Source organism: Megascapheus bottae, chromosome 10, assembly GCF_031878675.1.
Source record: "Megascapheus bottae isolate mThoBot1 chromosome 10, mThoBot2.hap1, whole genome shotgun sequence".
Lineage (NCBI taxonomy): Eukaryota > Metazoa > Chordata > Mammalia > Rodentia > Geomyidae > Megascapheus > Megascapheus bottae.
This window is the reverse complement of record NC_143518.1, coordinates 39,771,364-39,786,883: the sequence shown is the minus strand read 5'-3', so window position 1 is coordinate 39,786,883 and position 15,520 is coordinate 39,771,364. Positions and strand designations below refer to the sequence as shown.

At 44.0% G+C, this 15,520-nt stretch overlaps 1 protein-coding gene and 1 non-coding gene across 2 annotated transcripts in view; one reads left to right on the top strand and one right to left on the bottom strand.

Annotated features, from left to right (window-relative positions):
- Ilf2 (interleukin enhancer binding factor 2) overlaps positions 1 to 4,304 on the bottom strand; it is a 10,006-nt gene extending 5,702 nt beyond the window's left edge. Inside the window, exons 1-6 of the mRNA XM_090340955.1 lie at positions 4,211 to 4,304; positions 3,527 to 3,586; positions 3,260 to 3,302; positions 2,491 to 2,595; positions 944 to 1,021; positions 516 to 618 (exon numbers count right to left, since the gene is read on the bottom strand). Coding sequence (XP_090197081.1) covers positions 516 to 618; positions 944 to 1,021; positions 2,491 to 2,595; positions 3,260 to 3,302; positions 3,527 to 3,586; positions 4,211 to 4,215 — 394 coding nt within the window. The 5' untranslated portion in view covers positions 4,216 to 4,304. The remainder of the gene's footprint in view (positions 1 to 515; positions 619 to 943; positions 1,022 to 2,490; positions 2,596 to 3,259; positions 3,303 to 3,526; positions 3,587 to 4,210) is intronic.
- A 210-nt stretch (positions 4,305 to 4,514) lies between these two features.
- On the top strand, positions 4,515 to 4,586 carry Trnam-cau (transfer RNA methionine (anticodon CAU)). Its single transcript has one exon. It is a non-coding gene; the product is annotated as a tRNA-Met (tRNA).
- Positions 4,587 to 15,520: the final 10,934 nt, after the last annotated feature.

Here is a 15,520-nt window from a genome sequence, read left to right as displayed (position 1 = left end):
TTTGTTTTGTATTGGGGGGTTTTGTTTGTTTGGTTTTTTGCCAGTCCTGGGGCTTTAACTCAGGGCCTGAGCACTGTCCTTGGGCTTTTTCCTCAAGGCCCTGCCACTTGAGCCCCAGTACCACATCCAGCTTTTCTATGTATGTGGTACAGAGGTATCATATCCAGGTCTTCATGCATGCTAGGCAAGCATTCTTACCACTATGCCAAACTCCCAGCCCAATATTATTATTTTTTGAGTGATTAAATATAAAAGTCTCACAGGGACCTTTCTGCCCAGTCGGCCTTGGAAATATGATCCTTAGATCTCAGCCTCCTGAGTAGCTAAGTTTACAGTTGTGAACCTGTACAAAAAGCCTAGGCTATATAAGTTTCATAGACTGCAAACCAAATTGTAATGTCCTATTTGATGATCAGAAAGATGGGTAAGGGAGTGCCTGCCCAACATGCACAAAGCTCTGGGAATGTGAGGGAGAAGGGAAAAAGGGATTGGACAGAGGAAGGAAAAAAACTCACATGTTGGCAGAATCTTGAGTATTACCACTAAGTCAGCCACATTGTGTCCTGTAGTCATTGTTCCCTTTTTATATGATCCAACCTGCCGGACTTCTTCTATTTGCTGTTGGAAACAGGGTTTATTTCAAGAAAAGAATTAGAAGAAGAAAAGTTCGTAATTTATCTCAGAACTCTTATCAACACTGCTTTTAACTACTTGTCTTTGGAAGTAGCAACAATGAGACAAATAAGAATCTATTGTAACTACTCAACAGTGAAAAAGATTTTGTTCCTAAGATCAGTGAGTGCTACAAAGGGATTTCAGACTTTCACTGTACTTTTTCCATTTTAGGCTTGGATTCCAATAAAAACTGAAAAATTAACAGGAATGAAGCTTCCACATTACCAAGGATGCCCTTTCTTAGTATTATATCATCAAAAAAACTCACCACTTCAAAAGTCCCTGGAGCTACAATCAGATTGTCAATCACATTGTTTATTTTTGTCACCAGAGAAAGGATAGAGGCCTGAAAAAAATCACAAGGCAAAGATAAAAACTTAGATGCAACTTCTCAAGAGTTTCCCCCCAATCCCTTTTCATACTAATTTAGGACTTTGATAACATGTCAACACTGCTTGTCTTGAATATATCTAAAGAAAACAACTAGACAATACAACTAGATACCCCTCCAAAAATATGAATTCATGAGCCAGGTGCCAGTGGTTCATGCTTATAATCCTACTACTCAGGAGGCTGAGATCAGAGGCTCATGAGTTGAAGCTAGCCTAGGCAGGAAAGTTTGTGAGACTCTTACCTCCAATTAACCACCAAAAAGCCAGAAGAGCTGTAGATCAAGTGATAGAGCACTGAGCTGAGCAAAAACACTCAAAGACAGAACCCAGGCCTTCCAGTTTAAGCCCTAGGACTGGTACGAAATATATTCATATATTCATCTCTATCTCTCTTATCTCCAGCTACAAGAAGAAAACAAGCCAGGGCACTGGTAAATCATGCCTATAATCTAGCTACTCAGGAGGCTGAGATCTGAGGATCTCAGTTCAAAGCCAGCCCATGCGTGAAAGTCTGTGAGACTTATTTCCAATTAATCACCCTGGAGGGGAGGGGGGAGAAAATGCTATGAGTCAGTTGGTAGAGTAATAGGTTTGACCTGAAGAACTCAGGAACAGCACCCAGGCCCAGAGTTTAAGCCTCACAACCAACAAAAAAAAAAAAAAAGAAAAAGAAAAAGAAAACAAATAGCCAGTGGATGGAGTTTAAGATCTGACAACATTCTTGCTAGGGACCAAAGACCAGGACTTCATACATTCTGGACAAGCACTCTACCAGTAAACTGCAACTCTAGTCCAGTTACCATCACTAACCTCAGTTATATTCACACTTTACGGGTTTTTTGTTTTTGTTTTTTTTTTGCCAGTCCTGGGGTCTGAACTCAGGGCCTTGGCACCGTCCTTGAGCTTTCTCAAGGCTAGTGCTCTACCACTTGAACCATAGTACCACTTCTAGCTTTTTCTGTGTATATGGTATGGTGGAATCAAACCTGGTGCTTCATGCATGCTAGGCAAACACTCTACCACTAGGCCATACTCTTGGCCCATATTTTACTTTTTAGTGATCTGGAGGTGTGGCTTATTGACGTAGCACCTGACCAGTAAGCACAAGGGATTGAGGTCAAATCACTACCCCCAAAAGATTTAAAAATTAGCCTGTTGCCAGTGGTTCATGTCTGTATTCCTAGTTACTCAGGAGACTGAAATCTGAGGATCATGGTTGGAAGTTAGCCTGGGCATGAAAGTATGAAACTCTTACCTTATTCCATCAGATAGAAATGGAGCTAACTCAACTGGTAGAGCCTTGAGCAAGAAAGCTCAGGGACAGCATCTAGGCCCTGAGTTCAAGACCCAAGACCAGCATCAAACAACAAAACCAGAAATTTCTTTCCTAGCAGAATCTCAGACAAAAGCCAAAAGAAGATACCTGTTCAGCAGAATTGGGAGCAAGATCCTGATTCCTCTTCAGCAAGGCTTCACTGAAGGAAGTTTCATCAGGTGCTGGTTTCACCCGAGGGAAGGCCATTTCACACTAAATAAAAAATACTATTTACCAAAATAGTATTTACCAAAACTGAAGAAATTTTAAAACAAAAAATACTGGAGTAGTTTGTTTTATACCTTAAGATGTTCAATAAGGATACAAGCTAAAAGAGTCATAATTTAAGCTCGCATTACCTTTACATTAAAAGGTAAGCATAGATACAACTAATTGTCCAGAACAAAGATTACAATCATGTAGTCAAAGGATTACGTCCTCTATCCTACCTACATTATTTTTACATATAAAGCAACACAGTTCATTCACAGTAACTCTATGGGAGGTGAGTGGACATGGTCAGTTTGAATTTGATCAGATATATACATGCATGTGTGCATGTGTGTGTGCGTGTGCATGTGTGTGTGTGTGTGCTCACTGAACCTCAGTGTGGATATGTTAAAGATGAAATTAGAATTAATAGCTGGAAGTGTATCTTTGTGGTAGAGCACTTGATTGGCATGCTCCAGGAACTCCTTTAATCCTCAGCACCAAAACTAGATAACAACAAAAAATTTAAACCCATATTCCGTTCAAAAATTCTTGTTCCAACTCCAACTACCTTTTGACTTGACAAGGATATGCTAGGCTCCATTTCTACATCACTAGATGAACAGTAGCCTGTGAATTCATATACATATTAACCCAAGGTACTCACCAAATAGAAATCAAATGGGATATGTGGCACAAATGGCCTGAACCTAAAACATAGAAACGTCAAAATTATTTACCAGATATTAAGCGAGCTGTATACAGTGCACCAGCAACTTTGGGAAAATGTCTGTCTTCATAATGAATGACAGCACATAAATGTTTCTAAACTATACCCTGCTCCTTACAAAAATCAAGTAACATAGCCCATTCCAAATGCTCTTGAATGACTGAAGCTAACCAGTACAAGATGCAAAAAAGAAAAAGCACTTACCCGCCTCCTGGGCCTCCTCGGGAACCAAAGCGCCCGCCACGACCCCGGCCTCTGTCACCCCTAGAAATGCAAAGATTTTACTCTGACCTGAGGAAAGTAATCGCCACCCTACCGGTCATCACATTTCAAGCTGGCCAACCACCACCGCTCTTAACTTCTCTCCTAAAGGGAGAACGCCAGTGCACAAACTTCCCATTCCAAACGGTGGCCAGATCCTCCCCCAAGACCTCCTATCCCCAGGACGGCGAGCTCACCGGGTAATGACTGGGTCCAGACACAGGCCAGCAAGCAGAAACGCGTCCCCCTGAGACACACCAACCCCACCGCTCCGAGACTAAGGAACTTCCTTCCCAGGCATTCACTAACGCGGTGTAACTTTTAGCAGGCATTCTCTCGCCAGCACTCGCACTGGAAGAATGCGCCACGTTCCGGCCTTCTCCGTCTACACGGGTTCTCCTCAGGAGGCCCCCCCATCCCAACTCTGCAGACCCAGGAGTCGAACCCGCCCCGCCTCCTCACGGCTGGGCCCCAACCCGTCCCAAGCCGGTTCCCCGCCAGCACCGGCCTCCCCAACTACAGGCCAGAAGTTGCCAGGTTTTGAGCCAACCGCCAGATAGTCAGTCGTCGGTCTTACGATTCCTTTCCATTTTTGGAGACGCCTCCGGCGCACCTCAGTCCCCTTACCTCATGGCGCCCTCACTCCTGAACAATGGAGACCGTACCAACCGCCTCTTTCTTAGCAGGACCAGACTACTGGAGAGGCGGCTTGCCGGCGTGTCTCAACAAAACGCGGCGCGATTGGCTCCCGCCTTCAGCCAATAAAAACGCCTACTGTGTCAGCCACTGACCAATAGCAGCAAAGCAGCGGCTTTAACCGTAATGACGTCAATTGTTCGACCACATACTAGATGGCGCTGGATTAGGAAGTCAGAACCGCAAACGTGCTGGAAACCTTCTATGTGCATCATAAGTAAGCTGCCCAGCAGCCAGCAGAGTGGCGCAGCGGGAGCGTGCTGGGCCCATAACCCAGAGGTCGATGGATCGAAACCATCCTCTGCTAGCGTGGAGTTTTTCTCTTTCCTGTCTTCAATTGTAGATAATATACAGTTCTCCAGTGAATGTTTTCTTTTTTCCAACCCCTCCAAACTGCAGCCTTGGTCTATACATATTCACAAATCATACATTCATATGTACATAGAATACGATTCTAACTAGGGGATTGTTTAGAGAGATGAGAGGGAGGAGAAAAAAAGAGGGGAGGGGAAAAAAAAAAAGAGGATGGATGGGGAATAATTCCGAAATACCTGAAGCCACAGCATTTCAATGAAAACTGTTGATAAATAGAAAGTTGGAGGCAGGTAAACAGAAAGCCATAGTTTTCCGATTAAAATGTAATATAAGTATATCTGAAATGCCATGGTGAACCCCCTTGGTGTAATTCATACATATTAAAAAATGAATTACAGGAAAGTATTTCGGGCACTATTGATGGTGCCGGGAGTGGGTCGAGTGAGTATGAATGTAGTAGAAGAGGGGAACGAGTTCAGGAAGGCTGAAGGGAGGGAATTTGAAGTCGATATACTGCATACATGTGAGGAATGTCCCATGAAACTCCCCCTTGTACAACTAATTAAGCACTCTTGGGATGGCTGGCTCCAGCGGTTGAGCACCGGCCTAGGAAATTCCTAGCTTCGAGCTCGAACCCTAATACCGAAAAGAAAAAAGAAAAAAAAAATCACTTTGAAGCAGCTTTTGTCATCTACAAAAAGTGGAGGAGGAAAGAAAAGCCTTCCACTCACGCTACAGGTATTGGAGCCCCCAGGGCTGACAAGCTGGGAAGACACAAAAACACTGAGAGGTGAGAAACTAGTAGGCAAATTGAGGACTCAAAAACCTGAGCAAAAGCAGGTGCCCCTGGCTCCAACCTGTAATTCCCATTTACTCAGGAAACCGAGATCTTTGGGTTAAAGATTGAAGCCAACCCAGGCAGACAAATCCATGAGACTCCATCTCTAACCAACAAAAAAGCCAGACTGGAGGTAAGGTTAGAACACCAGCCTGGAAGGGAAAAAGCTGAACTGGCACCAAAATGGGGTAAGGGAAGAGAGGGAGAGGGAGAGTGGAAAGGAGAGAGAAAACCAGCCCAAGAGAAGTCACAGAGAAGCAGGCACTAGCGGCTCATGCTTGTAATCTTAGCTATTTAGGAGGCTGAGATCTCAGGATCACTGTTTAAGCCTGGGCTGGAAAGTCTGTGACACTCTTATCTTCAATTAAATCACAGAAAGGGGCAGAGTGAGAGAAACAGAGACAGAGAAATAGAGACGGACAGACAAGAGAGTTCATGAGGAAAGATGGCTCTTCTTTCCTCTGGCTGTGTCACATTATCCCCATACCTTCAATAGCCAAATGTGATCAAATAATAAACAAGGATAGTCTATCTGCACTTATTTTATTATTACTTTGTTATATTATTATCGTTATTGTTGATGTGATGATTGTGATTATGATTATTAGCAGCAGCAGCTGTGGAGCTTGCACTCAGGGCCTGGACACTGTCCTTGAGCTCTTTCACTCTAAGTTAGTGCTCTACCACTTTGAGCCGCAGTGCCACTTCCAGTTTTCTGGTGGTTAGAGATGAGTCTCACAAACTGCCCAGGCTGGCTTTGAACCAGGGTCCTCAGATTTCTGCCTTCTGAGTAGCCAGCATTACAGGTGCCATCCACTTGTAATCCTAGTTCGAATCTAACCTAATCTAATCCTAATCCTAATTCTCCTGGTACCCTGGCTTGTAGCTGCATTTAAATGCATCATATTACTTTCTGGGTTTTGTTTGTTTTTGTCCATTCTGGGGCTTGAACTCAGGGCCTGGGCACTGTCCTTGGACAGATTTTGCTCAAAGCTAGTGCTCTGCCACTTGAGCCACAGCACCAATTCCAACTTTTTCTGTGTATGTGGTACCAAGAAATCAAACCCCAAGCCTTTATGCATGCTATGCAAGTATGTTACCACTAGACATGCTCCTGGCCCCTACTTTCTGTTTTATTTGTCTTTCCTATAATCCTTTTCCTCCCCCTTCTTGTCCTCTTTTGCACTAATTAACATTTATTATCCCACTCTATTTCTGTTAACTGAAACTCACTGTACTCTTTCTATTCTTGTAGTGGTTACTCTAAAAACTACAAATAAAAATTACAACACACATCCCTCACTTAATAATTTTGTTATTTGAAATAAGATCTCACTATAGAATCATGCTTTCTAATCCTAGGATTATGTAAATGACATGCCATGCCTCCTTGTGAAAAATACAGGAATAATTTAGTTCCATTTACTGATATCCCTCCCTCTTCAAAATTACACTGTATTGCTGTTGGATACTTACATTTTGTTGATGTATAACTTGCTAATGAAGATAAGATCTTAAGTGTAAATGTATTTACACATAATCACTACCCAGGTTAAAATTGAAGCAATGCTGCTAGTAAAATAAATTTTAAAAAAATATTTGTTACCACAAAAACTTGGCTCATGCCTGGCATGAGCCAACCTGTAATTCTAGCTACTCAAGAGGCTGAGATGTATCCTAACTACTCAAGAGACTGAGGTCTGAAGATTGCAGTTCAAAGCCAGCCCAGGCAGGAAAATCTGTGAGACTCTTTATCTCCAATAAACAAGTCTGAAAAGGCCAAAATTGGTGCTATGGCTCAAGCAGTAGAGTACTATCTTTAAGCAAAAGAAGCTCAGGAACCACACCCAGGCCCAGAGTTCAAGCCCCAGGACTGGCAAGGTTTTCTGGTAGCTAATTGTAGTTAAGAATCTCATGAGCCAGGCACTATGGCTCACACTTGTAACCCTAACTACTCAGGAGGCTGAGATCTGAGGATCGGAGTTCAAAGCCAGCCCAGGCACTAAAGTCCATTAGACTCTTATCTCCAATTAACCACTAGAAAACCAGAAGTGGCACTGAGGCTGCAGGGGTATGGTGGTAGCCTTGAGCTGAAGAGCTCAGGACAGCACCCAGGCTCAGAGTTCAAGCCCCATGACCCACAGGAAAAAAGAAAAAAGAAAAAAAAAGTCTCAGCCAGGCATGGTCGCTCACACCTGTAATCCTAGCTTCTCAACTCAGGAAGCTGAGATCTGAGGATCGCAGTCCGAAGCCCGCCCAGGTACAAAAGAACCAGAGACTCTTCTCCCCAATTAACCTCTAGAAAATGGGAAGTGGGGCTGGAATCAAGGGTAGGGTGGTAGCCTTGAGCTGAAGAGCTCAGAGACAGTGCCCAGGCTGAGTTCAAGCCCCATGACCCCCACAAAAAAAAAAAAGTCTCATGGACTTTTGTGCCCGGCCTGGTTTTGAACTGCAATCCTCAGATCTCAGCCTCCTGAGTAGCTAGGGTTGTAGATAAGTCATCAGCACCTGGCTCACCTGATAGTGCTGAGCTTCATACAGATTCATATGGGATAGTCTCTCTGTCTGTCTTATCCTGGAGCTGAACTCAGAACTCAGGGTCTGATCACTCCTGAGCTTTTCTGCTCAAGGCTAGCTCTCTACCACTTGAGCTAAAGCTCCTCTTCTGGCTTTTTGGTGGTAAATTGGAGTCTCATAGACTTTCCCTGAGTGGGCTGGCTTTGAATAACCTCATATGTCAGCCTCCTGAGTAGCTAGGATTACAGGTGTGAGCCACCAGCACCCAGCTGGATATTCTCATTTTTGTCTATTTTGAGATTCTCCCTTGTTTTAGCACTCATCAACAATCTGTTCTTTTTTATGATGGACTTCCATTCTATAAATACATTACTTTGTTTATTCATTTTCCTGTTGATGAATTTAGAACATACAACTTGCTAAAGCATGGGCATTTTTTTTTGCCAGTCTTGGGGCTTGAACTCAGGGCCTGAGCACTGTCCTTGGGCTTCCTCAAGGCTAGAGTTCTACCACTTGAACCAAGGAATAGAATCTGAGTCTTTGTGCATGCTAGGCAAGCACTCTACCACTAGGCCAAACTCGCAGCCATGGGACACTTTTAAATAAAGCTACTTTGAACATTTTTGTAGTTTCCTGTTACCAGATGCACTCAGTTCTCTTAGGTAGGCAAAAGTATATATGTGTGTAGAATTTATCTACATATTTTTCTTGTAGAATTTTTTTGTCTTTTCTTGTGGATACTGGGGATTGAACCCAGGTCATTGCACTTGCTAAGCAAGCATTTTGCCACTGAACTACACCCCAGCCCTCCAGGCCTCTTTTAGAATTTTTATTAGTATACATTAGTTGTATAAGGGGAGGTTTAATGATATTTTCCTAAATGCATACAATGTATTTTGATCAAACTCAGCCCTTCTATTGTTCTCTACATTTAAAAAAATTCCACAGAATACTAATGTTCATTAGTCATATAGATTACTCCTTTTATTTTTTTTTTGCCAGTCTTGGGCTTGGGCTCAGGGCCTGAGCACTGTCTGACTTTCTCAAGGCCAGAGCTCTACCACTTGAGCCTCAGCACCACTTCCAGCTTTTTTCCATATATATGGTACCGAGGAATCGAACCCGGGTCTTCGTGCATGCTAGGCAAGCACTCAACCACTAGGCAAAACTCCCGGCCCCTTTTATTATTTTAATATTCTTCTATCGTATATTTCTAACATTTCATATGGAATTATGCTACTTCTACTTGATAATTTAGTACTCCTATTCTTAGAGTTTATTTTTCTGAATAGGGCATTCTTTTATTTAATTTGGTTGGTTGATTCACTCTGTGTGTGTGTGTGTGTGTGTGTGTGCGCGCGCGCGTACAGGTCCTGGGGTTTGAACTCAGGGCTTGGGTACTATCCCTGAGTTTTATTGCTCAAGGCTGACACTCTAACATTTGAATCACACCTTCACTTCCAGCTTTTTGGTGGTTAATTGTAGCTAAGAGTCTCATGGGCTTTCCTGCCAGGGCTGGCTTTGAATCATGATCTCAACCTTCTGAGTATCAAGGATTACAGTTACAAGTCACTGACACCTGGCTTGTTACCTTTGTTTTTGAAAGATCTTTTTTCTTTATGAAATTCTAGGTTAGCAGTTACTTTCTTTTAGCATTTGTACAATGTTATCCTATAGTTTCCTTTTTTTTTAAGTGTCAGTAAAGTTGTTACCATGTAAAATGAGGATACTGTTTAGGAGTAAGAGCCAGTGGGATAGTCAAAGGAGAGGGTGAAAATGATCCAAGTATTCCAAACTCATGTGTGAAAACACAATTATGAAACCCAATAAAATTATTTTGAAAAGGGGAGGGGAATGGGGTAAGAGAAACAGAAGGAAAATAATAAATAAAAATAAAAGAGTAACAGAGGAAGCCAGGTGTCAGTGGCTTGCGCCTGTAATCCTAGCTACTCAGGAGGCTGAGATCTGAGGATCATGGTTCAAAGCCAGCATGGGGAAGGAAAATCCATGAGACTCCTCTGATTTCCGATTAACCACCAAAAAAAGCCAGAAGTGACACTGTGGCTCAGAGGGTAGAGCACTAGCCTTGAGCAAAAGCTGTTCAGGGACAGCATTTCAGGCCCAGAATTCAAGCCCCAAGAGTAGGAGGGAAAAAAAAAATCTCCACACTATCTCAATGATTCAAGTTATGGAGACTCCATTGATCTTGGGGCTAACCACCAGTCCATTCACTCTGATGCTTACTAAGATAACTTGTCTGTGTGATCTAATTGAGAGCTGAAGCCAAGTGTTTAGACCCAGACCTGTGGTAACTCCCTTTTGTACCTGACTAGTTCCCCATTTCTCCAGTCCCTTTGTCCCTAACTCCCAGGATTTGACGAGCACACCTGTGTCTTAAGTGCTTGGTCTTTTCAGTTTCAATCTATTCAGGAAGTTGTCATATCATCCCATTTTTCAGGGTAGGAAACTGAGGTTTGAATTGATCCTGTAACTTGTCCAAGTAGTAAGGAGCAAAGCCTGGATTTCTGCCTGTATCCGTGAATCCAGGCTGAAGGAATTGACGACTATACTGTGTGTGCCGCCTTCCCAGGCATCTCTCAGAGCCAGTGTCGGATGACCAGATGAGGCCCGATGCTGAGTGGGAGGTGATGCGCCTTTGCTGGTTGCCTGACTCCTTGGGTCTGCCGTTTGCCAGCTGTATATGCTTTGGCTTCTTCGAATTTTAATTTTCCTTCTCTGAAACTATACATGCTAATCTTTCCTGTTTTAAAAAAAAAAGGTACATTATATTCATGTGTGGAGTTATCAAATTAAACCTCTTTATACAATTAATATAAGTTAATAGATGCTCATTTTTGCCACTCCTGGGGTTTGAACTCAGGCCTGAGCACTGTCCTTGGGCTTTCTCAAGGCTAGTGCTCTACTACTTGAGCCATAAACACTGCCCCAGCTTTTTCTATGTATGTGGTACAGAGGAACCAAACCCGTCTTCATGCGTACTAGGCGAGCACTCTACCACTTAGGCCACGCTCCCAATCCCCCTTTCCCCCAAACAGTCCTGGGACTTGAATTCAGGACTGAGCCTCTTTGCACTTAAGGCTAGAACTCTACCACTTGAGCCACAGTGCCACTTCCAGCTTTTTTTGGAGTAGTTTATTGGAGATAAGAGTCTACTGGGCTTTTCTACCCAGGCTGGCTTGAACAATGATCCTCAGATCTCAGCCTCCTGAGTAACTAGGATTACAGGTATGAGCAACTGGTGCTCAGCAGTTGTTAGTGGTGTTTTTTTGTTGGTCATAGGCTTGAACTCTAGGCGTAGGCACTATCCTGAGCTCTTCAGCTCAAGGCTAGCACTCTATCACTTTGAGCCACAGCGCCACTTCAGGTTTTCTGGAGATAAGAGTCTCACGGACTTCCATATCTGGGCTGACTTTTAACCCTGATCCTCAGATATCAGCCTCCTAAGTAGCTAGGATTACAGGCCTGAGCCACTAGTGCCCGGTCATTTGGTTTTTGGTTTGGTTTGGTTTGGTTTTAAACATGTTTCATCTATCTGAGATTGTAACTCTGTGATAGAGCATGATCAAAAAAAATTCAGTCAACACTTTTAGTCATTTATAACTCCAAATTTTATCCACTATTACTGAGAGGAGCTTAATTACTTAGTTTTTTTTTTTTTTTTTTTTTTTTTTTTTTTTTTTGCCAGTCCTGGGCTTTTGCTCAGGGCCTTAGCCCTGTCCTTGGACTTTCTCAAGGTTAGAGCTCTACCACTTGAGCCTCAGCACCACTTCCGGCTTTTGTCTATGTATGTGGTACCAAAGAATCGAACCCAGGTCTTCGTGCATGCTAGGCAAGCACTTTAACCACTAGGCCAAACTCCCGGCCCCTTAGTTTCTTTACTTTTTTTTTTTTTTTTTTTTTTTTTTGTGGGTCATGGGGCTTGAACTCTGGATCTGGGTGCTGTCCCTGAGCTCTTCAGCTCAAAGCTACTGCCACAGCCTCACTTACCCTTTTCTAGTGATTAATTTGAGATAAGAGTCTCATAGCCTTTAGTGCCCCAGCTGGCTTTAAACTGCAATCCTCAGATCTCAGCCTCCAGAGTAGCTAGGATTACAGGTGTGAGCCACCATGTCCTGCTTTTCTTTCTTTCTTTCTTTCTTTCTTTCTTTCTTTCTTTCTTTCTTCCTTCCTTCCTTCCTTCCTTCCTTCCTTCCTTCCTTTCTTCCTTTCTTTTCTTTTTGCCAATCCTGGGGCTTGAACTCAGGGCCTGAGCACTGTCCTTGGGCTTTCTCAAGCCTAGAGTTCTGCCACTTGAACCACAACACCACTTCCAGCTTTTTCTATGTATGTGGTACCGAGGAATCAGACCATGGTCTTCATGCATGCTAGGCAAGCACTCTACCACTAGGCCAAACTCCGGACCTTCAATTACCTAGTTTCCATTTCTAGTCCTATTATTTCTTCTAAGCCCCAGTGCCAGTAAGCCTATTGGATACTTCTACCTGGCTATCTATAGGACCTCTATTGCAATAAACTATCATCCTCCCTTAAACTTCCATCAGCCGCTCTATTAATGGAGTAAATGCCACTTAGAACTTTCCAAAGTCCAACTGATTGACTTACAAAACATGCCCTTGTCTTATAAAGCAAAATGCTTACCTCAAAAAAGGTTTCATGATCTTCACTGCCCCCCACCCCCAAACTACTTTTCCTGCCTTTCTTCTCCTCTCCTGTGTCACCTGAAAGAAGCAGGTTCGGTAGGAACCATGACAAGTGAGATTTGGTTCATCATGGAGGTCATGGATACTTGTTCCAGTTGATGGTTTACAGGGTTGAAGATGGAGCTCCAACCCTGGGAGAGCACTTGTGTGCCTAGCATATAACAGCATGTGGAAGCCCTAGGTTCAAGTACCAGAACCAGGAAAAAAATAAAACACAGGGGGAAAAACCCCCACTATGGTGTATATTCAGGAAAGAATGCAGGACATATAGGGCTTAGACACAGAAAGTCTTGGCTCTCTCATTTGGCTTTTTCTTTTTTTTTTCTTTCTTTCTTTTTTTTTTTTTTTTTTTTTGCCAGTCCTGGGCTTGAGCTCAGGGCCTGAGCACTGTCCTTGGACTTTCTCAAGGCTAGAGCTCTACCACTTGAGCATCAGCACCACTTCTGGCTTTTTTCTATGTATGTGGTACCAGGGAATCGAACCCGGGTCTTCATGCATGCTAGGCAAGCACTTTAACCACTAGGCCAAACTCCCGGCCCATCATTTGGCTTTTTCAATAAAGGTGAGACAGCCACTAACACTTGAGGCAAAGCTTCACAGCCAGCACTTTTTTGGGGGGTGGGGGTAGGGGAGTAGTTAATTAGAGAACAGGAGCATAGCCTAGTGGTAGAGTGCTCGACTAGCATGCATGCAGCCCTGGGTTTGATTCCTCTGTACCACATACTCAGAAAAAGCCAAGTGGCAGAGCACTAGCCTTGAGCAAAAAGTGTCCAAGGACACTCTCTTTACAAACAATATCTTTCTCATCCTTCTACCCTGTTTGAATTATTTCTCTTTGGAGAGCTTCCTAGCCCCAAGTCAGACAGAATTGGGACTCTTTTTTTTTTTTTTTTTTTGCCAGTCTTGGGCTTAAGCTCAGGGCCTGAGGACTGTCCTTGGATTTTTCTCAAGGCTAGAACTCTATCACTTGAGCCTCAGCACCACTTCTGGCTTTTTCTAAGTATGTGGTACCAAGGAATCAAACCTGGGTCTTCGTGCATGCTAGGCAAGCACTCTACCACTAGGCCAAACTCCCGGCCCAGAATTGGGACTCTTACTACCTGACCCACGGCTTTCTAGTAGTACTTAATGCAGATTGCATTAGGACAATTTGTCCTCAACGGCACAAACTACATATATTCATCCTTATGCCCTTGGCATGTGGCAGACACCTGACAGACTGAAGTTTCTCTGGAAATATTTGTTTTTTTTTTTTTTTTTTTTGCCAGTCCTGGGCTTGGGCTCAGGGCTTGAGCACTGTCCTTGGACTTTCTCAAGGCTAGCACTCTACCACTGAGCCTCAGCACCACTTCTGGCTTTTTGCTATGTATGTGGGGTACCGAGGAATCGAACCCTGGTCTTTGTGCATGCTAGGCAAGCACTCTACCACTAGGCCAAACTCCCGGCCCCTCTCTGGAAATATTTGTTTTGTTTTGTTTCTTTTGAAAAGCCATGAAAACTCCAGCAGCCCACTTGCTGATCTACCAAACAATTCAAGTTATCTCAAGGTCACAAGTGGGTTAACAAGAAGAGAACTGCACATCCAAGTTGAGAAAGGAAACTCTAGACTGTGAGAGTCACTACTATGTATGACAGAACTACCCACCATTCTAGAATAAGAGGCAAGTAGATCTATGCTGTACTATGACACCGTAACTCAGTTATCAGAGATTATGTATACCACTTCCTGACAGTCAGACTAATTCAAAATTTATTTTACATCCTTTGTGAAGTCTAATGTGAAAGCATAGCAACCTGGGTGTGAATAGCTGGAAGCCTGCTCTGACCGCTTCCTAGAGAAGATCTAAATGCAGTAACTGATGCTGAAAAGTTTCGTTATGAAAGATTACATGCTTTCACAGAAATTTGTGGCATTTCACTCAACAAGTTTGATCAACCTAGCCTAAAAAAAAATGGGGGCTGGGGCCGGGAGTTTGGCCTAGTGGTTAAAGTGCTTGCCTAGCATGCATGAAGACCCGGGTTCGATTCCTCGGTACCACATACACAGAAAAAGCCATAAGTGGTGCTGAGGCTCAAGTGGTAGAGCTCTAGCCTTGAGAAAGTCCAAGGACAGTGCTCAGCCCCTGAGCTCAAGCCCAGGATTGGCAAAAAAAAAAAAAAATGGGGGTCCGGGTGTGTAGCCTAGTGGTAGAGTGCTCTTCTACCATGCACAAAGCTGGGGTTCTATTCCTTGGTACCACATACACAGGAAAAACTTGTAAGTGGTGCTGTGGCTCAAGTGGTAGAGTCCTATCCTTGAGAAAGCCCAAGGACAATGCCCAGACCCTGAGTTCAAGGCCCAGAACTAGCAAAAAAAAAAAAAAAAATGCCTGGAAGCAAATGGAAAACAATTTTGATCCGCCTAGCCTTAAAAGAAAAACAAATTGCCTAGAAGCAAATGGAAAACACCAGAGGCCTCTAAAAGCCACTAGGTGCAAGGGAAGGAAGAGGACAGAGGGCAGAAAGGGCAGGCCTGGAAATGAGTCACAAGGCTCCTCCCGGAGTCCACTCGTTTCCCACCCTGCGCGCACAAGTTTGCAGAGGTTGGGGCCAGCTTTGCGCGGGAGCCAGGAGCGCACCAGCAACGCCTGCTGACCGCTAGAGGGCAGTCAGGTTCCACGGCGCTGGAGACCAGGGCCGGGGCGGGGGCGGGGGGGGGGTCTCCTGCCCCTAAACCCTCGGAGGATCGTCGACGCCCGCGGAGATCACTCCCAGCACCACCTCCCACTGCCATCCCCGACGCCAGGTCAGCGGCCCGCCTCCAGCAAGCACCCCGACGCGCGTCGACCCCTCTTCCCACCCACCTGGCAG